Genomic DNA, 22,154 nt, shown 5'->3' on the forward strand with positions numbered 1-22,154 from the left:
AGATTCTGAGAATTTCTATATGTGAAATGAATCTTCCATGTAGCTAATATGATTTGAACTCTGAACAAAGAAGGTGTGATTAGGAGTTTCACAAAGCAATTTTTTAGACACACCTTAAAGCATGTGTCATATTTAAAAGAAAGAGAAAAGGAGTAAGTAATTTCTAAGATAAGGTAGGGAATGATGCCAAGTCAGGAAGGCAGAATTATGTAAGGGAGCCTGAGTAGACAAACCTGACTGGACTAGGGTGGTTTTGTGTTATTTTGTTTGATGGGGTAGTGCCTACTAACGTTAAAATATTAAGTAAGAGCCAGAGAATGTAACACCTTCAACATCTGCCCAAGTTTTGACTATACCCTAATGACAGAGAAGCAGTTTCAATAACTAAATAAGGGAGGGGTTGATATGCCAGTTTAAAAAATTAACTAGTCAGACAGCTGAGTTCAAATTCTAATCCCATTACTTGTTAGCTGTCAGACCTCTCTAAGCCCTAACCTACTTATCTGTAAAATAGGGATAATAAAGATAATATTATCCATCTCAAAGAGTTGTCTTAAGAATGAAATGAGCTACCAAAGGTAAAGTCTAGTAACACTAAATAGCAATAAATGGTAGGTACAATTATTTTTATGACAGAGGGGGCCGATATGGAGGCAGAGAGAGAGAGAGAGAGACTCTCAAAATGCTCCAAACACACTACCCTACTAAATGGTAAATATGAAAACAACTATTGATTTGGCTCAACTGAGGCTTGATTGATCATAAAGTTTTCTTAATCTCTGTCCTTCTAAACTGCTTCAAAACCTCATAAGAAGCTGGAAACAGAGTTAGAAATATTCTTGGATTTTTACTATTGCAGAGTGACAGAATAATCAGTCGAAATCTGCAAAGTGGAGACATGTTTTAACGTTAAATAATATCTTTAAAAATTAGGTAAACACGAAACCTATGGCAAACTACCCAGATGACCTACAAATTCAAATTACCTCTTCTTGAAATTCAGCCAGGGCTTTCTGGAATGCTTTGGCATCATTATCTGCTGCTTCCAAAAGCTTTACATTTTCATAGAGAGTCTCATTCAGAATGCGCTCGGACTGAAAATTGAAAAGCATTGTTAAATTATTCATGCCAGAAAGTACTATTTTGATTTTTCAGACTTTTCCAAAATCATCATACGTCATGCGTACGCACCTCAGATTTGAAAGTAGCTCCTAAGATGCCTGCTGCTACTTGCAGAAGCAGGATCAAAAGCAAGCCTATGAAAAACTGGAAAAAGAAAGAAATGGAACACATATTATCTCCAGGGCATTCAGTGACATCTTGGGACATTTGAGCATGACGTTTCTTTCTCCAGTCGGGATCATATTACTGTTGGAATAATAACTGTGTTCTTCATTTATTCTACCCTTTGCCTCAAAAAGCCAATTTGGGGGCCATTAGTGGTCAGAAACATTTGCTTCAGACACCAATCAAGCAGTGTTTAAAACAAAAATGTATGGATAGGATTGTAGACATCAGTGTGATGTTGAGTGGAGGGAAGTTTGAAAACTTAGATACAGTTACTTGTGTATTATCTTTCTCCTCTTTCTTCATCAAACACAAACTCACACAAACTTTAAAGCAAATTTCAGAAGTGACTTCAAAACAAGTTTTCTACCGCTACCAAAATCACCCGGGGTCTTGTTATAAATGTAGACTCCTGAAACCTGTCTCAGGTCTACTGAATCATAACTTTAAAGAATGCGGTCCACGGATTAGGTTTTCTCTTTTTAAAACCAGCTCCTTGAGTAATTAAATTCCCCCAAACTGCAAATGAGACCTATTGATCAAAAAGTAACCACTAGGGATACTATTAAAGTCCTGCTAAAGCTCTGTCTCTACCTTCTCTCTTAATAAACAAACAGTTAACAAATATCTTTTCAGGGACACACACAATACTTATTTTATTGGAGGAACAAGCTTAAATGAGTTCTGTAAACTCTGTTAGATTTTATTTAACAAATATGTCTTGGTCTTTATCTAATATTTTTCTACACCCATTTATCATTCTATTGTACATGTGAAAAGTAAATGTCTGTGGGTTATCCCAACCCAATCCATCCTCCTTGAAGCTTTCTAAGTAGCAAATTTGATTACTTCAGTCCCTTATAATTTTGTTACCGTGGGATATGATTTGGTGCCGTCCACATTCAGACCCATCTCCCATCATTTACTGAAAGCAGCCTCTGCCTGCCACGCTCCAGCCATACAGCCATACCCAAGGCCTTGTAATTCTCTAAATGTGCCAGCATTGTCCTGCCAGGCTCTCTCCCTGGAAAGCCCATCACACCCTCACCCACACAGCCACCTTTTTCCCTTCTGCTCCTAGTTTGAAAATTCTCTCCTCTACTCTTGCCCTCCTCTTCTTGGACCATTCACACTTGTAGCTAATACTTTGCGTGTCAGTCTTCCCTAATGTCTTAATGTCTATGTCTTTTAGCACAGTATCTGGCACACAGCACATACTCAGTAAGAGTGAATGAATGAATGAATGAATGAATGAACGAATGAATAAATGAATGGATGAATAAATGAAATTTCTCAGGGTACCTCTAATCTAAGCTAAAAATAGTACTCTCTATAATCAAACTCTTTAAACAAAAGTTAAAGTTTCATCAATCTTGGCAAGTTCTTTTGACAGACAACGGGGATGGGAGATAATCCTCCCAAGTCTGAAGACTGAGTACTTTGATTTGTCTGGAGAACTCACCAAAAGAAGCATGCAGCGGCTTTCTTTCACGGCACCACAGCATCCCAGGAAACCCAGAATCATGATGACAGAACCCACAGCAATCAAGATATTCACTGAAACATAGGGGTTAGTGCTAGAATCCCCAGGGCTGAGAATCTGAAAATAAGAAAGGAAATTAATGACAGAAAATCCCTTTCTTTGGTGTTTGTTTTTCAACAAATATCCATTGAGTACTTAGTATGTGCCTGACCCTATTCTAGAACCTTGAGATACTTCAGTGATCTAAACAAGCAAAAATCCTTGCCCTTGAGGAGCTTACAATCTATTGAGGTGTTACTTATCTGAATAACATTTCCAACTTCCATGTGGTGTGGAAGAAATATACTTTTAAAATACCAATTATTTTTAAAAGCTTAGGACAAGTACTTTCACCCATGATGTGATCTTTGGTTTGCATGTTTTGTGTTTTATATGTAAGAGTAGCATTGTAAAGCATGCATTTTTATGCCAATTTAATTATCTAAATTAGAAAGGCAAATTTCTCAAACTACTGACAGACGCGACAATATGAATGAATTTCAAAAAACATTGCAGTGAGCTAAATAAGCCATATTCAAAACTGTACAATTCCATTTATATGACATCCAAGAACAGGTAACTCAGAAATCACAGCGGTGCTTGACTTTGAGCGAGGTAGGAAGGAAAGACGGAACTGACAGCAAAGGGATAGGAGGGAACATCTCTAGGTTTATAAAAATGCTTTGCATACTGACTGCAATGGTGATTACAGAGGTCTATATATTTGCCAAGACAAACAAAAACATTTAAACTAAGAAAATAGGGTCGCCTGGGTGGCATCTGACTCTTGATTTTGGCTCAGGTCATCATCTCATGGTTCATGAGTTCGAGTCCCACTTTGGGCTCCACAGCTGACAGCACAGAGCCTGCTTGGGATTCTCTCTATCCCCCTCTCTTTCTCTCTGCTGTTCGCACACTTGTGCTCGCTCTCTCTCTCTCTCTCTCTCTCTCTCTCTCTCAAAATAAATAAATCAACTTTTTAAAAAGGTTTGAAAAAAAAACTAAGAAAATAAGTATAGTTCTTGATATTCCATATAATTCTATCTCCTTGTTCCCAGAAAGTATAGTCTGCAGAGTCTTCCAGAAACTCTTTATTTTGCCTGTTAAGTAATGGGATATTGAAGAAAACATCCTAGAGCTCTTTATGTTGGCTTGGGCTACCCATCTTCTGTAATTCAGTTCTTCTCTCCAGCAACACACATACTGTCCTTCATCACCTTCATCATACCCTGCCTCAATCTACCACTTGTCCTCTAGATATATCACAATCAAAAAGTGAAGCCTTGTGCCTGTGTTATACATGAGTACTCCATATGGCCCATCTGTCTTGTATGATCTCTATCTACTGGGCTATTTCCAAGTGGAACACTACTTGTTAGACTAACTCAGAGACTCTGCCTCCTAGAATCTGCTGCACAGCATGTAAGTTAGCTCCCTTAACAGGAAATACAAAACAATGACAACAACAACAACAAAAAGCAAAAACAAAAAACTACTGATAATGATGCATACATTTTTAAAGACTTTAAAAATCAACTCATAGCCTAGAGGAAAGCTTCATTCAATGATCAGTGGAAAGTAATGCATTGAAATTGTAAAAGCAGTAAAACAAAGATTTATATTCTATTCAGGGTCCTTATATATAACTAAGTTTATTATTTATCCCTGGAATAGTCAACTAACCCTGCTGGGCCCCAGTTTCCCATTTATAAAGGAAATTGGGTCAGCCTCTGTGGTATCTAAGGCCTCTTTGTCTCTAAAAGTCTATGCTTACAGACAATGTTTCAACTTACAGATTTAGAAAGCTTGGTTATGTCCCAAAGACTTTTTTTTTTCAGGTTTTTTATTTGTTTGATTTTTGTTTGCTTGCTCATATTGGAGCTAAGAAATCAGTTTTGTTAATAAACATGCATGACATCTGGGTCAAAATAGATAATGACAGCATTAGGAAATCCACTCTACCCCCTCACCATCAAATACCCCTTCACTAGAATGTCGTGGCTGGTGCAGGCAAAACTTAAGGCTTCTGAGAGGAATAACTCACTGTCTGAGTTATCAGAACTCTGCTTAGATAGGCCAGATATAGAAATAACAGGTCAAATATCTACAAGTGTGATGGATGGTGCAACCAGCATTTATTCAGCAGGTAGTGAAGTACTTCCCTAAGACTGGTCTGGGCAGGGTGACCCCCTGCCAGGTACTACTGGCCAGAAAGCAGTGTGTTGGATGCCTGGAGGTCACTGTTTCAAGTCCAGCTACACAAGTGGCTATTCTTTTTCAGGCAAGAAATGGAAATCTGAGTTCAGCTGTTTGTTCCAGGAGAGGCACAGCAGAGTTTTAAAAGCTGTCTTGGATGAACAGTGTCTGTGTGTATTAGGACAAGGGGAGAATTTCTAATGGCTGAACCTTGATCTTTGGATTATAAGGGATCTCCTGGGACAAGAATGACTGTCCATAGGCTTTTTTCCCTGAGGAAAAACAAAGTGTCCTTATGAGAGAGACATTTTTAGCACAAAGAGATACGCTAGAGGTTGTGCACAAAGACCTCCCTGACATTCTTCCTTTCTGTGTTTATGCTCATGCTTTTCCTTCTAAAACTGTTGCCTTTGTTTTTCCACTGCTAAATTCGGTTTTTTGCAGTCTTGATTCTTTGTCACTGACTGCAGATAAAGACAAATCAAGCCAGTTTCACAGAAGTCAAGCTGGTTAATGATGTCCTGGCAGATAAGGACTTTTATTCAGGGCGTGAGGCTGACAGAACACAAGAGTAAAAATGTAACCGAAGATGCTGCCTAGCTCTAGTAATTCATTCGTGTCCCCGGATGTGGAGTCCCACCCTCTCCAGGACAGCAGTTTTTCTCTTAATACATTCAATGTGTGGAATTTCTTAACAGACTAAACACCAAATTTGTTTACCAGAAGCACTTGGGGGAAAGAAAATGTTCCCACATCAACCAGAAATAAAATAACATAAATAAAATACAGGCTGCACACATATCTTAAAAAGGCCAAAGCACCCTCTCAATAGGTGGCTGTTTAATCTCTGTGCTTAATTATGAGTTCCAAAGTCAGACATCCGCTTCTAGATAGCAGAGATTCAGCGCATCTTCAAATACCCTTCCAGCGTTCAAACCCAGAGCCCAAGCCCACCAGAAAGCCACAGTTAACATTTACCAGTATAAAAAAATACATCAAGTCTGGATGGACTAGGGTATTATCAACTAGTTGCTACACCTGTCTCCCACCCAATTTCTTCATCATGGGTAGGCACAGAATGAGGAAGCAGCTGTCACTGTGATTCCCTAGGTTCTCTAAGGGTAGAAAGCAATTTTTCAAAAGAGAAGACAGAGAATGAAGGAAGGGAGGAGGGGAGGGAGGAAAGGAAGGGGCAGAAAAGTCACCCAGTTTAGGAAAGGAATCAGAACAGATGTTAATTTGTTTTCAATCTTTCTTACAACGAGGCTGTCTCCAAAGGCATTCAGCTTAATCATGATGTAATAAGTTTTTACAGAAAATACATTGCTTTAATTGCTGGCTTAATATATCTTAATGATTATCAACTAAGAATCAAAATTCCTTTTACAGAGAGAAATTTTATTTGGGCAAATAAATACCTTGAAAGGGCGCTAGCAGTAGAAGATGTGATCCTGAATACTGGCAAGAGCCCAGACAACAAAGAACAAGGGGACTACGGTGCATACGGTTAAGAACAATAATTTAGGAATTTTGTGAGGGTTGGGTGGAGACAGTGCTCCTGAGAAGAAGGGAGAGAGGAAAATGGGAGCAGGAGAGCCAGGAAACAATGCCAGGTATTATGCTGGGGAAAACCAAGAAAGAGAACGGCCCTACACGCCCTCCCCTTTTCTCCCACACACTCTCTTTCCACCTTCACAAATGTGTGCATGGTATGGAACAGAAACAGCACACGTGCAGTCGAAAGACTGGAGCCAAAATTGACTCTATGAACTAAGCTTCCTCCAGACCCGTGGAGATCTTGGTAAGAGCTTTGCCACAGGGCGTGGAATGGTGCATGTTGAAGGAAAGAGGCTCGTGCTAATCTTATCTAGAGAGCAAGAAGCTGGACGCCCCCAGCCAGCTGCTGAGTCACGCTAGTGTGACCAGCTTCTTACTGCTATAAGGAGTTACCCTCAATGCCAGTTGATGCAGGAATTGCCAACCATCGTGGTACCTGTTGCCTTTAAAACACAGATCCAGATTCTTCTTCTCCAAGAGAACTTCTCACCTTCTTTACTTTTGGACCAGCCTCCCACCTTGGGATCAGCCAAATGATTGTCAATACCTCGTATCGCAAAATTTGTTCTTGATGTGGAGGAATGGTAGTCTGTACCCTCCAGCCACACTTCAGCCTGGCCTATGCAAATAACAAAGGAGGCTGATTTCCATTTTGGCCCCTTCAACCCCCACTTTCACGGCAATCTCCCTATCTTTGGCATAACACCTCTCCCGTCTCCAGAAGGCTTGATCCACGCCTAGCAAAGTGCCAGGCACACAGTGAGTGAGTGATCTTGATTAATTAAACTGAATTTTTAAATGATAAAATCACATACCAGCACAAATGACTACATGAGGCAATGAAGGAATATGCTACAGAAATATTTACATTATTATTGTCATTACTTTCATCATAAGAGAAATAAACTGTTTTGGAAACAGAGAAGCTTACTTACCTCTTGACCGTCTTTGCTTACTCGTACCCAAATCGCTATTGCCAGGATCACGATGCCACATAGCTGTAGAAAGGAAAAAAAATGTTAGACAACCAAGGTGAACTGCAACTCTAATTGAACACACTCCCAGCCTTCCGGTTACGATGGTTTATCATTAATTATATATTACCACCTAAAAGAAAATCTGGTATATTCACATGCAGGTAATTGCTAAAATGTTCTTCTGTGACTGGTAAATTTGATAAGAATAATTCTTTTTCCTGCCCATGATCCATTCATGGGTGTACAGACAAGAAATCATCACCACTACAGGGGAGGGGAAAAATGATTTTTTCATGTTTCAACTCGAACTCTGTTTTCGCTAGATTGTAATACACAAAAGATAAGTCACAACAGCTTAAAGGCAAAATATCCTTACTAGAGCCCTGGGTTTGTTTCTAAGAAGCTGTCTTGAACCAAAAAGGAAGAAAATAACTAATTATCAAACATTCCTTCAAGATTCAAGAAGCAAGAAATCAGGATAGACAGGGAACAGTAGGACATCTGACAAAATCTGCAGGTAAACAACAAGGGTTTACAACACTTTTTGTACCCAAATAAACTCTTTTAAAAACCAGCACTTTTAGGTTGTAAAGCTTACCCAGAAAGGAAGAACAATGAGCGACAGTACTTAAACTCTTAAATGCATTTAATGACTTTACCAGATTATTTAATTTGGACCAAAGCCAACACATAAAATGTGAAACACATTTTACTTTTGTGTAAAGAAAACCCTTGTCTTTCAGGGTTTGGTTTGCTTTTGTTTCGTTTCAGATATATATGTTGCAGCCTCGAAAAAAAAAATCAAAGATCTATTATCAAATAGAGATGTTGAGAACAAGCTTGGTAACATAACAGACACAGCAGGCCTTGCAAGACTTTCTAGACTATTCCAGCCGTATGGTGCTCTAACGGAGAAATGCCCGAGTCCTCTGAAGCCCGGTGACCTTGTAGTATCATTGCTTTTGTGCATGGTTGAGCCATATGCTTGGAATGTCAAAACAGCAGTTTCACTTTTTTTGTAATGTTTATTTAATCTTGAAGGACAAAGAGACAGAGCATGAGTGGGGGAGGGGCAGAGAAAGAGGGAGACACAGAATCTGAAGCAGGCTCCAGGCTCCCAGCTATCAGCACAGAGTCCAACATGGGGCTTGAACTCATGAGCTATGAGATCATGACTTGAGCTGAAGTCAGACGCTTAACCGACTGAGCCACCCAGGTGCTCCCAACAATCTCACTTTTAATGGCGTCTCATGAAGCCTGCCGTGGAAATAGAGTCAAAGCCTTTGGGAATAGGACATACCATGAGCAGCTGAATAAGGGCAGAATATCTGTGTTCACTAAAAGATCTCAGAAAACATCATCTGAGTTCAAACCCTTTCTTTCAGGTAAAGAAGCTAGAACCCTGTGAGATAACAGTCACATCCTGAAAATCTGGCACCTCTCCTGATCCAATCCCGCCCTTCTATGTGCTCCAACTCTTACAAAATAACAAACGCAGTAGAAAACCAAAGCTCTTTCTCAAATAGCCAAATAACCTATACAATTTAATGGTCTTGTAGGCACACACTCGCACACACTATAAAATACAAACCACTGAAAAGACAGCTTTAGAGCCTGGAAACCCTCATTTTTTTCCTCCTGTTTTCCACTAAATCCTAATTTCCCTTGCAGATGGAGATAAATGCTCATTTTAGCAGTTCTGTGTTAATAAGTAAGTCTATAAAAATTTATGTTGAATGACAATGAGACCCTCTGAGGTTTTCAGTAATCTACAGCAGTTGGATTTTTGTTATTCAATTTGTTCACTGATATTTTCTTTCTTTTCTTCTCAAGCAGATTTACACTGATTGCCTTAATAGTTGGCCTGGCTTTTAGCTTAACTGAAAATAGTATTAATTATCCAAATAGGTATTATAGTTATTATCGTTATCTGATATTTATTTATGAGACTATCAATGAGAAAATTGTAGGAGGTCCTAGAGACTAAGACTGTGGTTTTTTTTAAACTCTTAACTTTTTTGCTTGTTTCTGTGTGACTTTTTAGTTTACTTTTTCAATGCTTTTAGATCTCAAATCATTGAGAAATCCTATGAAATCAACTCTATTTGCTCCTCAAATGATAACTTTTAGTCTTCTCAGTCACCATAAGTCACCTGTAACATTATCTTTAAAAGAAGGTGTATCAAAATGAGACACTACTACACGCCCACTGAAATGGCCAAAATCTGAAATGCTGACAACCCCAAATGCTGGCAAAAATGTGAAGCAACAACAGGAACCCTCCCATTCGATGCTGGTGGAAATGCAAAATGTCACAGCCACTCTCAAAAACGGCTTGGCAGTTTCTTACCAAACTAAACATGCTTTTACTATATGATCCAGCAATCATGCTCCTGGGTATTTATCCACACAAAAACCTGCACAAGGATATTTACAGCAGCATTGTTCACCCTTGCTGAAACTTAGAAGCAGCCAAGATGTCTTCTAGTAGGTGAACAAATGAATAAATAATCTGTGGTACATCCAGACAAGAAAGCATTATTCAGACTTAAACAATATAAGCTATCACATCATGAAGAGACATGGAAGAAGCTTGAAAGCATATTACTAAGTAAAAGAAGCCAATCCGAAAAGGCTACATACTGCATGATTTGGACTATATGACTCTCTGAAAAAGGCAAAACTATGGAGACAGTTAAAAGATTGGGGGCTGCTGGGGGGGGGGGGACAGAATGCAGAGCTAGAGCACAGATGATTTTTAAGGCAACAAAAATACTCTATAAAACATTATAATTATGGATACATATCAAGGCCATTATACATTTGTTCAAACTCATAGAGTGTATAAAACCAAGAGAGGACCCTAATGAAAACTATGATCTTTGGATGGTTATGATGTGTCAATGGCGGCTCATCAATTATAACGGATGTTTACTGCTCTGGTGAGTGACACTAATAACAAGTTAGGCTATGCATGTGTGAGGGTAGGTATATGGGAAATTTTTGTACCTTCCTCTCCATTTGGCTGTAAATCTAAAACTGCTCTAAAAAATTAAGTATTTTTTTAATGTTTATTTTTGTTTTTCTAAGAGAAAGAGCAAAAAGAGAGAAAGAGACAGAATCTGAAGCAGGCTCCAGGCTTTGAGCTGTCAGCACAGAGCCCAATACAGAGCTCAAATTCATGAACTGAATGGTCAGATCATGACCTGAGCTGAAGTTGGATGCTTAACCAACTGAATGACCCAGGCACCCCCCCCCCCAAAATTAAGGTTTTCTTCCTAAAGAAAGAACATCCAATTATTTCAGGAGTCAAGAGTATTTTGCCCAATTTCAATCTTTACAATTAGATCAATTTTCTTAGAAATCTTGAAGTCGGGCAAACTATCATTTCCATTCCTATCTCTCTATTTTTTCTTCAAACTTCCTCTTAAAAACAGAAGAAACAAATGTTGAGAACATGCCATTCTCATCTTTTTGAAGATATTGGCATGTAAAACTTAGTCTTAAAGATATAAAATTATTAAATTTTATGCTGACTGACTTTAAAAGTAAATTGATTTTCTGTAAAGAATAATCATTCCAGGGGCGCCTGGGTAGCTCAGGTCATGATCTCACAGTGTGTGAAGTTGAGTGCCAAGTCCAGCTCTACACTGAAGTGCAGAGGCTGCTTGGGATTCTCCGTCTCCCTCTCTCTCTGCCCCTCCCCCATTCTCTCTCTCTCTCTCCCTCTCAAAAAATAAATACACTTTTTTTTTTTAAAAAAAAGAATAATCATTCTAGAGTCATGGTTGGTATTAACCTATGTTATCCCAGTTGTTAAAGACTGGCTATCATAATGGTTCTTTGAGCCTTTTTCCAGTTTGGTTTTGGGTGTTTGTCTCCAGCCTTCTTATGTTGTTTAAATAATTGAGAGTATAAATCAAGAAATAAGTATCCAGCTCTGTCCTACTTTCTGTTGATCAGGTTGTAAAGGAAATGAGTAGATATTTTGGGCCTCTGAGCCCAAAGTAGACGTGGCAGAACAGGCCTCCTTCCCCCCAGTGCCCACCTTCTGTCTTCTCTTTGTTTTTGTTTTTTGTTTGTTTTTAATTTTTTTTCAACGTTTATTTATTTTTGGGACAGAGAGAGACAGAGCATGAACGGGGGAGGGGCAGAAAGAGAGGGAGACACAGAATCGGAAACAGGCTCCAGGCTCCGAGCCATCAGCCCAGAGCCTGACGCGGGGCTCGAACTCACGGACCGCGAGATCGTGACCTGGCTGAAGTCGGACGCTTAACCGACCGTGCCACCCAGGCGCCCCATTCTGGCTTCTCTTTGAAGGAAGATCATTGTGGTTGCTACTCAGCTCTCATGAGACCTCTTTCTTTTTATGGAATTAGGCTGCATTTTGTCTGAGCCAGCATTCTAAAAAATTAGGTAATAATTTTGATGTTTGCTTTTGAGCATGCTATGGACTGAATTATATCCCCCCAAATTTACATATTAAAGCCCTACCCTACAGTTTGACTGTATTTTGAGATAGGACTTTATGAGGTTAATTGCTGTGTAATGGGGTTCTAATCTGACATTACTGGTGACCTCATAACAAGAGGAAGAGACTTCTGTGTCTCTGCCTCTGTGTCTTTCACTTTCTCTCTGCACTGATGCATGGAGGAAAAAACATGCGAGGACACAGCAAGAAGGCAGCCATCTGCAAGCCAGGAAAAGAGCTCTCACCAGAAATCAAATTGGTTGGCACCTTGATCTTGGACTTCTAACCTCCAAGATGGCGAGAAAATAAATTTCTGTTGTTTAACCCACCAAGCCTGTGGTATTTTGCTTTGGCAATCCAAGCAGACTGAGACAGGAAAGAAGCTGAAAACTACAAAGTGTCAGGAAGAAAAATGGAAGCACCATCTAGATCAAGGATAAATGGCATAGAACAAGCTGCTCTGTCCTCTTCTCTGATAGTGTGTCCGCCAATCATCCCTACTCCTTCCTCTCAATTCTATCTTTTTTTAAAGTTTATTTATTTATTTGGGGGTGGGGGGCGGAAGGCAGAGAGAGAGAGAGAGAGAGAAAACAATCCCAAGCAGGCTCTGTGCTGTTAGCACGGAGCCTGACACAGGCTTGATCTCATCAACCGTGAGATCATGACCCGAGCTGAAACCAAGAGGCAGACTCTCAACCAACTCAGCCACCTAGATGCCCCTCAATTCTATCTTTGGATTTTATCACATTGTATTTGAAGAGTGTCGCACATGGAGGGAAGTGCATAGCACTATGCTATGAGGGAGCATGGATTGTGAGCTACATCATTATTGGTCCAGAATGGATACATTTTAGATAAATAAGCTTAGGGGAAAGCTTCCTAAAAGTTTATGAAAGAATAAGAACACACCCAAATGGATAACCTGGAAAACTACAAGATTTGTCTTTGTGGTAATCCCAGGACACTAGACACCATGATTACAGGCGGTGAGAATCCCAACAGCCCTAACATTTTAAGACAGTACTAACATTTTAGGAAAGTTGTTAATTTTCAAGTTTCTTCTTCTCTTAAACATTTATTTTTAAAGTCTAGTTTCATTGTATCGTGGTAAGATAATGCAGAGTGTGCAACTGTTGCTTATGTGAACTTTTTAGATTAAATTATTTGCTTTCCATTTATTGTATCCTCTTCCTCAGGAATACAAATTGCCCTGGTTTTCCATTCTCTGTTCTACCGTCTTCTTCCACCTCATTTATCTCTTTTTGATTTTCCTCTGGGAGAGCTTCTCAATTTGGGATTCTATATCACTGTATCCATTTCATGTAGTTTCTGGAGTGGATTTTAATTCTATCATTGCATATCGGGTTTACATGAACCATTTCTTTATTGTATCCATTTTCCTTTTCTTCCCATTCTATGCTTTTCCGGTTAACTTTTTTCTTCTCTCATAGTCTCTCTCCTCTGTTTCACAGGGAGTTATTATTTTCTGGCATTGCATTGTGGAGACCGATTTCAGGATCCTTCTTCCACGATGCTGGAGTGTTTCAGGGATGTGTGCTTGTCCTCTAAGGTTTCAGAGGGACATTCCCTGTCACTTGTTCCTCAGTCCTTTTACTGGGACTTGGGCTAGATTTTCCTTTATTCATCCTTGAATAAGATGAGACCTTGTCTGCTATGTTATTCATTGAGAGTAGGGTCTGCCCTTTGCCTCACTCTCTAACAACGTGGGTCATGGTAATTCTCAGACTTCCTGTTGGAGGAGAGGTCACTCTACATTCTCTCCACAGCCATGGCCTAATGCAGCTCTGATTTACTGACACGGCCTTCTGCCACTCACACACTGCTTTTCTGCTCTAAACCAGTGGAGTCAATTAAAAACTTCAATTCTTAGCAGGCTCTGCCTTCATGGTTTTGCTATCTTCAGCCCCAAATGACTGGTATTTATTGTAACAGTGAGTATTAAGTACACAGCAAAGTGTCTCTATAGTCGCATTCATGGGTATCTTCTAAACCTAGTAAGTAAGCCAAACACCCAGTACAACTGCTGCAAATTCTAATTTCAAACAGCTCTAAATGTAGGGGGAAGAAATCAAACACATTCCTTTCTGACATAAGTAGGGTCTGGGTGAACGCGCTTCGGGTTATCTTTGCTGCATGAAAGCACACAATCACTAAAATTTACATAACTTCAAAATAGGTAAAGAGAGATGTTCAGCATTTGATTAGCACCCGAATGTTTCTGAATCATAAAACAGATGCAAATTCAGGGATGTTTTTATCGCTTTGTGTCAAAAGCACAACTGCCATGGCAGTAACACCTGCAGACCTGAACATACGTTTGCAGGGCCCCCTGGGGGGCAAGGACACAAATCACAGACGGTCCACAGACCACAGGTCTCTATATTGAGAAGTTAGAATTCACAGTAATAAACATATATAAAATGTTTCCTAGCTTCAACCTTGACAAGGGTGCCCACTTAATGACCTGGAAGATGAGGTTTGATTTAGAATGCTCTGACTCCTCAGAATCTGCTACCAGCAGCTGGTGGCCTGGGGAGAGCCAGCCCCGCCCAGGCCCTCACTTCCGGTTCCGTCCTGAACTCTGAGGGACATGATAGGAATAAGTGTGGATACCTCAGTGCAAGCCAGCTCCGTTACAACTTGCTCTCCTTCTGCCAAACAGCCCCCCCTTGATCGCTTCAGGAGAAGGGCCTGTGCAGACTCTGGACACAGGTTTGGAGCCATTTGGGAAGGGAAATTTGGGGTCCCAAGTCCCCAAAGTGGAGGCCAGGCTCAGAGTGAGCATAGTTCTCTAGCCCCGCCGATCCCTTGCCCCATGAGGCGAGAAGAGGACCAGAGTAGGGCTAAAATAATATTTAAGTTTTAAAAGCCAATGAGGTATAAAATGTTACCATACCAGATTCTAATACTTAAAATGAAAAAGCAATATAATGGTTGGAATTGAGGAAAATTGCATTAATTGAACTATTATTGCATGACAGTCCTTGGTTATAGGCTTTCAGAAAGTATCTTATTTAATCTTCACAATTAACTCTGCTGGGTAAAATTATCATCCTCATTTTACAAATACAGAGACTGGGGCACAGAAAAGTCAAGGGACATGTTCCAGGCCACAGAGCAATGTAGAGTGAATTCAGGATTTGCATCTCAAGTCGGCTTACAAAAATATGCTTTCTTTCCATTCCCCTAATTTGTAATAGAAGAATTTCTGCCTTCATCATAATTCTTGCCATCTTATTTCCTCCTCTGTTTCAAACTCCAGCATTGGAATTGATTTATCACTACACAGAGTACTTTCATATTTTTGTCTCATAAAAATGTCTATACAACATTGGTCAAAATGTCCGTTTCTTGGACATTTCTTTTGCATTGTTCTGAGTTCTTTCCTATGCATTAACTCAATCAACGACTTTCCCAGCAACGCCATGAAGTAGATACTACTATGATCCCCAGTTTTAAAGATGAAGAACTTTAAAGCACAGAGAAATTAACTAATTTCCCCTAGGTCACACAGCTAGTGATGAAGGAGCTGAGGTTCAGTCTGAACTCTCAACCACTGGGCTTCCATGTTGTAATTCTACACTGAGCTTCTGTCATTGTTGTAATTCTACACTGATGGCACAGTGTCAGAAAGCCACTGTATATAAAAAGTTCACACATTCTAGCCACAGTCAAGTCTTTATCATGGGAGATTTCAACAACTGACAGGATGTAATATAATTGGGCCTGATTGTTTGTTTCTTTCTTTCTTTCTTTCTTTCTTTCTTTCTTTCTTTCTTTCTTTGTTTTTTGGGAGAGAGAGAGAGAGCACAGGAGTGAGGGAGAGAGGCATAAGCGGAGAGAGGCATAGACAGGAGAGAGAGAGTACTAAGCAGGCTCCACACTCAGCACAGAGTCCAACATGGGGCTCAATCCCACGACCTGAGATCATGACCTGAGCTGAAATCAAGAGTCAGAAGCTCAAGTAACTGAGCCACCCAGGGGCCCCTGGGCCTGATTTTTTAAGGTTCCCCTATCTCAGTTCTGTCTGCCTTAACTCTCTTCATTGCTCTCAGCACAGCCAGCCAAGAGACCCAGGCACCACATAAAATACAATGAGGAATATCAAAATTCTGGTTCCTGGACTCTCTCCAAGTCTGACTTCCTTCTGCTCTCTTCACACTGCTTCACACACTGGCTTCCTGCAGTTGCTGATACATTTGGTTTTTACAACCTGGCTTCTCCTTCTCCCCTTACCTCATTTGGGATTGGTAATGTGGCTTCACTCTGCTTTCCTGCACACAGGGCTGGCCTCTCTATAGGTCTCTACTTCTGGCAGGAGTTCCACTGCATCCCTGGGCTAACGGCTGTGTCCCGTGTTTATCTGGACAACTACCATATCCGAGCATCTGCCATATGCCCCAACATCTACCATATTCCCTCTCAGATATCTGAGAGGAGCACAAGAAAATTTGGGCGTCTCATCTGTTCACACACAAGACTTGGAGAAATAGACTTTGAACCTGGAATTTATCCATTCTCTACGGCACCTTCCATTCACTGAAACTTACATCAAATGTTAGCATCAGTGATTAAGAATGATTTCTGCTTCCACGTGTTCTTCTTCAAATGCTAATTCTGACAAATGAAAATTGCTGCCTATTTATGTGACACATCTCAAGTTCTCTCACAAAAGAAACTGGTATGTTTAGCTTACACGACCATATGCATATCTCAGAGATATTTCAACATCTGGCCCTACTTTGCAAAAGCTTAGTTTTGCAAGATATACCAGAAAGAATGCATTTGAAAACATAAAGCCATGGATATCTATAAGAAAACCACATCAGTGGGACCATTAAAATTTTTACTTAAGTAAACATTAGGAATGTGACAAATCGCTAATTTCCTATGAAGAGTCATAAAATCCTAACTGAGAACTTTGGGCTGGGGGATAGAGGGGAGAATAGAAATAGCAGTGATTCCCTAACCTCAGAGACTCCTGCTGTCTTGATTTTGAATGAGAATATTGATGTCACCTGTTGGCTGAGAAGTTATCATTGGTCTTTACCACCATTGTTCTCACTCAAAGACTACATTTCAAGATATGTCATATAGAGATTGTAGGTCGTACCAATATGTTGATGGAAAGAACAAGGCCTTTTACCCCAGCGAAATTAGAAATGTCTAACTGAAATATAATGCATCAGAAAGACTTTGTATTCATTATCAGAAAACAAAGAGACAATAGCAACCATAAAATAATCAGAGGTCCCCAGGAAAGCAGTGACAATATCTAGGTTCAGCATGGTACAGATCTCTAATCTTACATATATAATCCTAAACATATAGCATGCCCCTTTCCTAATGTGTCTTTATCATTTCAGTTTAAAATTCAGATCTATTTCAAATTCCCAATTAGCTATTTAATGAAACATTGACCTCTGATGTATTCATAATAGCAACCGGCAATTTATATGCTGTTTTTATGCAACAGATATATTTTAATGATTTCATGATTTGAAGATTGCCACCAGTTTAGGCACTTTAGAACATCTTACTAAGGAACATCTTATTAAAATAGGAGCCATGCATTTATTAGCATTTTCACATTTTGGTTGTTTAAATGGCCCATGTACGTCGTGTACCATAAAAAGACAATGGTCATAGTTTCTTAAAAACAAATATGAGGACTTCTTGAAGAAAAAACTGATTCCAGGGGCGCCTGGGTGGCTCAGTCAGTTAAGCGGCTGACTTCGGCTCAGGTCATGATCTCATGGTCCGTGAGTTCGAGCCCCGCGTCAGGCTCTGTGCTGACAGCTCAGAGCCTGGAGCCTGTTTCAGATTCTGTGTCTCCCTCTAACTCATCATTTTGTTAACTGAAGAGTAAGAAGCCTTTATGCTGCCTTTCTTTTTTTTAATAAAAACTGGATACTACTGGTAACCAATCAGTAAATGCCAAGTTTCTCTTTGTTGAAAATATTCCAGCTAATAAATGAAGAAAAGGTGATAGACATAGAGTATCACCAGTTTGTATATGTGCTTCCGAAGCGAGCAGAGTATCACCAGTTTGGAACTCTTAATGGACTGATTCTTAGGTTCTCCAGCATCAGTGGCAACTAACATCACAAAATGTGATATGGTCAGAGAGTGTGTGAAGAAAGAACACAACGTCACTTATAAAGTAGTTGTGCTCCTACCCAAATAGCAACCTGAATCTTTTCAAGGTGACAAATGCCATCACTAGATTGGAGATAATACGGAGGACAGGGGAACATGATAAACTATACCATGGATATGTAAATAGCAAACTCCAGCCTGTGGGTAATGTGATAACACAAACAATGACACCAATTCATAAAATTTCAAGGTGGGGAGAAAGAGATGAAGACAGAAGGGGAACCTAAAGATGAAAATGGACATAAAGGATATATCAACCAATCACAATGTCTGAACCTTATTTAGATTCTGATTCAAAGAAGAATATGTATGAAGCAATTAAAAATTTAAACCCTAGGTGGATATTTGATAATCGATTAAGAAATTCTTATTAAATTTTAACATTGTGGTTATATTTTTTAAAGAATTATTTCTCTTTTAGAGATATATATTAAAATATTTATAGGTGAAATATCTAGGATTTGCTTCAATTTACATAGGGTGGAGAAAGTGGATGAGAGCACCCGGAAGGATTGCCATGATGTCCTGGCTGTTGGGGCTGGGTGATAGGTTGATTATCCTTTTCTGTTCTGTGAATGTTCAAAATTCTCCGTAACAAAAAGCTACAAACAAGGCCAATCAAAAGTACAGAGACATTCCTTTGTTTATCTTCTACTCTCAAGCTTTAACCAATTTTAAATATTTCAAGGGAAGAAATTAATCTGGAGTAACTTTAAAAAACTGGTATATATTCATGACCTACATTTAATATTTGCAAAAGCAGCCCATTTTTCCTAGGGAAAAGAGGAAGTAAAAGACAAATTTTCTTCTTTATTTTATTTTATTTATTTATATCCTCATTTGCTTACTTCATCAATATTTCATCTGTAGTCATTAGGGCTACTGACATTGAATGAAAGTAATTTTGGACAATAAGACTGTATTCCTGCAATTGAGATTAATTAGGTACATCATTATTTTAATTGGACAGAAATTTACCAACATAAATACCAGCTGCCTGTTTACCAAAGGTAACCAGGTAAAAAACAAAACCAGAATTCTCTCCTGCTCACACCGCATAAGCCATTTTTTAATTCAGTATACAAAATGACTTTTTCATTTAAGAACTTTGGGCTATTTTTAATGATTTACTTCTGAACAATCTTTAACTGTACCATATATACTAAAAGTGATAATGGCAATTTTCCAACATCCCAGCCTGCCTTTTACCTTTTGCCTTCCAGATCTTATTTTTCCATTTTTTAACATTTGATGCTACTTACCAACTTATTTGCTGTCTTATGTCAATAAGCTTTCAAAAAAAAACCACCTAAGAACCTGTTAAAATACCAACGCTGTTGATTAAAAGGTGGGGTGATGACACATCAAAATCAAAATACTGACTTTCAGTGGTTGATATAAACCTAGTAAGTTTAATTTTTATTTTTTCCATGATGAAAGTTTAATTTTTCCTTGATTAAACAATTTTATTGTTTCCCTCTCAAGTTATTTTATGACTCACTGTTTCTTCTTTGGGTCTCTGAAAATGATCCCTTCCTCATGTCTATCATCTGACAACCCACCACTCACCTGTTTCAGACCCAGATGTAAAGATTAGAATTCAGGGGCTGGGTTCTGGTGGAATCAGACCAAATTTTTCCCACAAGGTCCTTAAAACTAGGGAGGCCTATATGATATACAACTAAGAATAGTTGTCCTTTAATTAAAGGGTATTTTTTCTTCTGTGATTGTTTTGCAACAATATCAAAACATTTATGAAATGTTTACCCTCGCAGATCCTGAAGTCTACTTTCTTGAGTCACTGGCTCATTTTCAATTACTGAAATAACCAAAGAAAGAACAAACAAATCCAAACAAGTAAATGGAAAATACATTTTCTTCCTCCTCCTATTTCTCTAGTGCAGAGTCTGTTCTTATTTGTGCTATTGATATCAAGATCCCCTTTCTTGCATAAAATTGATAATTAGGGAAAAAAAGAAAACACTTACCCAGAACAAGAAGTTGAAGATAAACATAGAATATTTTAAACAGCCACTCACACCTGCCATGTCGAAGAAAGATCAGGAATCCAGATGCTGCAAATGTATCTGTTGGTTATAGGATTGTCCTGCAATATGCTGAGGAGTAATCTGCCTGCAGAGATTTCTGTGCCCACGACTTCCGAGCAGAAATAGAAAGCAAAGGAGGGGTGGAGGGGAATAATCCAGTTATTAAAGTGGATAAAAAATTAACCCACACATTTAAATATCACAAGGGCTATCTCTAGGCGAGTATGTTCTTTTGCTTGTCATGGCTCCTGGGGCACTGGGCCAGGATATTTATGATCCTTTCTCCAAAACTGCCTCCTGTAAAGTAAACAGATATCAAGTTAAGGAGTGGCGCTGGGTCGGGGAGAGAGTGGCACAGCGATACTTGGTTGTTGGATTTCAGAACCCACAACTTCCCTGCTCTCTATTTCCACTTTAGAGAAGTAAGACTGGTTTTGCTTACAGATAAAGGGGCATTGTGTCTCAACTCGTTTTTGCATTGTATTTTCTCAACAATGCACAATTTCTTCCGGGTGCAATAAAATACATCGAGAAATCTGCAAAATCTGAAGGCTTACACGTAGCCACCTTTCATTCTTAACCCCAAAATAGTGGGAACAACCATTACAGGTACCACCTTGCAAAGCCTCTGAACTAAACTCAAAACAAGTCCACGGAGCTGCTATGAATGACTCATAGAGGAAGTGAGGAAGAAGAGATTGCCCTGCCTATGATAAGACCATACGGTTTTTATCTTCATTTCTTACAGTGGAAAAGAAAAAAAATTCAGGAGTCATTCTCTGACTGCCCCATTATGTTCATTTTATAATGTGTAGCTATTTTGATAGTTCAGTTTACTGTTAAGGCAGGCACTGTACTTCCCGTTCTCTGATAAGTTATACCTAGCAACAGCTCCTCTCCACCAACCCAGTTTCTGGATTCCGGGTCCTCTCGGACAAAAAAAAAAAAATTCAAAATGTGAAGGTGGTCATAGTTCAGCGACCATAGATGGTACAGTTTGTTTCTAGTGCTAATAGAAGGCAGCTGCTGCAGGTAAAGGCAAAATTCTCTGACCTAATCAGGGAGGTGTGGACTGCTTTTGTGTAAACAATTTGGGTCATGCTAATTTTCACATCCTGCATCTAAAAGGGAGTTCTTTTCCCCCTAAAGGAAAGAACCCCATACTTCAAAATGCTGTTGGGGGAAATACCTCTTTAAATCTTTGTTAAGTTCTGTACAATAAGCAAGTGTCGGCTAGTAAAAAAAATGGATTAGTTGGAAGAATATTTTTCTACTTTTCACAAACATACAAAGATGCTTTTGAAACAATTCCACTCCCTGACTATGAACAAAATGTATTTTCAATGTATGAGCACCAATAATGTTTAGTGCTAAGGCCAAATTTAGGATTAGTTCAAAAAGAATGGCTTAATATTTAAATAATCATTAAAATTGTTGGTGTTCTATGCTATTTCTTCTAGAAAATGGAAATAATTTCACTCCTACTTCTACTGAGATAATAGTGCATATAGTGCATATCCATCGCTGAAAGAAGAAAGAGTTTTTGATTGAACTGAAAAACCAAATGGATTTGGAGTCCTACAAATGATTATCATTTAGAGGTAAAATCAAAAGAAATATACAGATAAAAATGCTGTTTTGTTGACAAGAATGTATTGAGTACTTAACAAATTTCAGTTTGGAATATACTTCTTTAAATCTGCTTGTAAAGAATATAAGCCTTAGTTAAATCACTGTGGAACCCTGAAACATAAAAATCAATGGATGTGTTTTACAGAAAAATTACTCTTTGTAAAAGAATCCCCAGTCCAATTCAAAATCTGTATGAAGGAGTTCATTCTTCTGAATTCCTATCCTGGTAAATGTTATGATCACATAAAACTTGCCCAAGCTAAATATTGTGGAATCCCTTTGTG

At 39.0% G+C, this 22,154-nt stretch overlaps 1 protein-coding gene across 1 annotated transcript in view; it reads right to left on the bottom strand.

Annotated features, from left to right (window-relative positions):
- TSPAN8 (tetraspanin 8) overlaps positions 1-22,154 on the bottom strand; it is a 53,431-nt gene that overhangs the window by 11,259 nt on the left and 20,018 nt on the right. The window contains exons 2-6 of the mRNA XM_027071249.2: positions 20,179-20,347; positions 7,498-7,560; positions 2,750-2,887; positions 1,192-1,266; positions 987-1,094 (exon numbers count right to left, since the gene is read on the bottom strand). Of these exons, the coding sequence (XP_026927050.1) occupies positions 987-1,094; positions 1,192-1,266; positions 2,750-2,887; positions 7,498-7,560; positions 20,179-20,238 (444 nt within the window). The 5' untranslated portion in view covers positions 20,239-20,347. The remainder of the gene's footprint in view (positions 1-986; positions 1,095-1,191; positions 1,267-2,749; positions 2,888-7,497; positions 7,561-20,178; positions 20,348-22,154) is intronic.

Source organism: Acinonyx jubatus, chromosome B4, assembly GCF_027475565.1.
Source record: "Acinonyx jubatus isolate Ajub_Pintada_27869175 chromosome B4, VMU_Ajub_asm_v1.0, whole genome shotgun sequence".
Lineage (NCBI taxonomy): Eukaryota > Metazoa > Chordata > Mammalia > Carnivora > Felidae > Acinonyx > Acinonyx jubatus.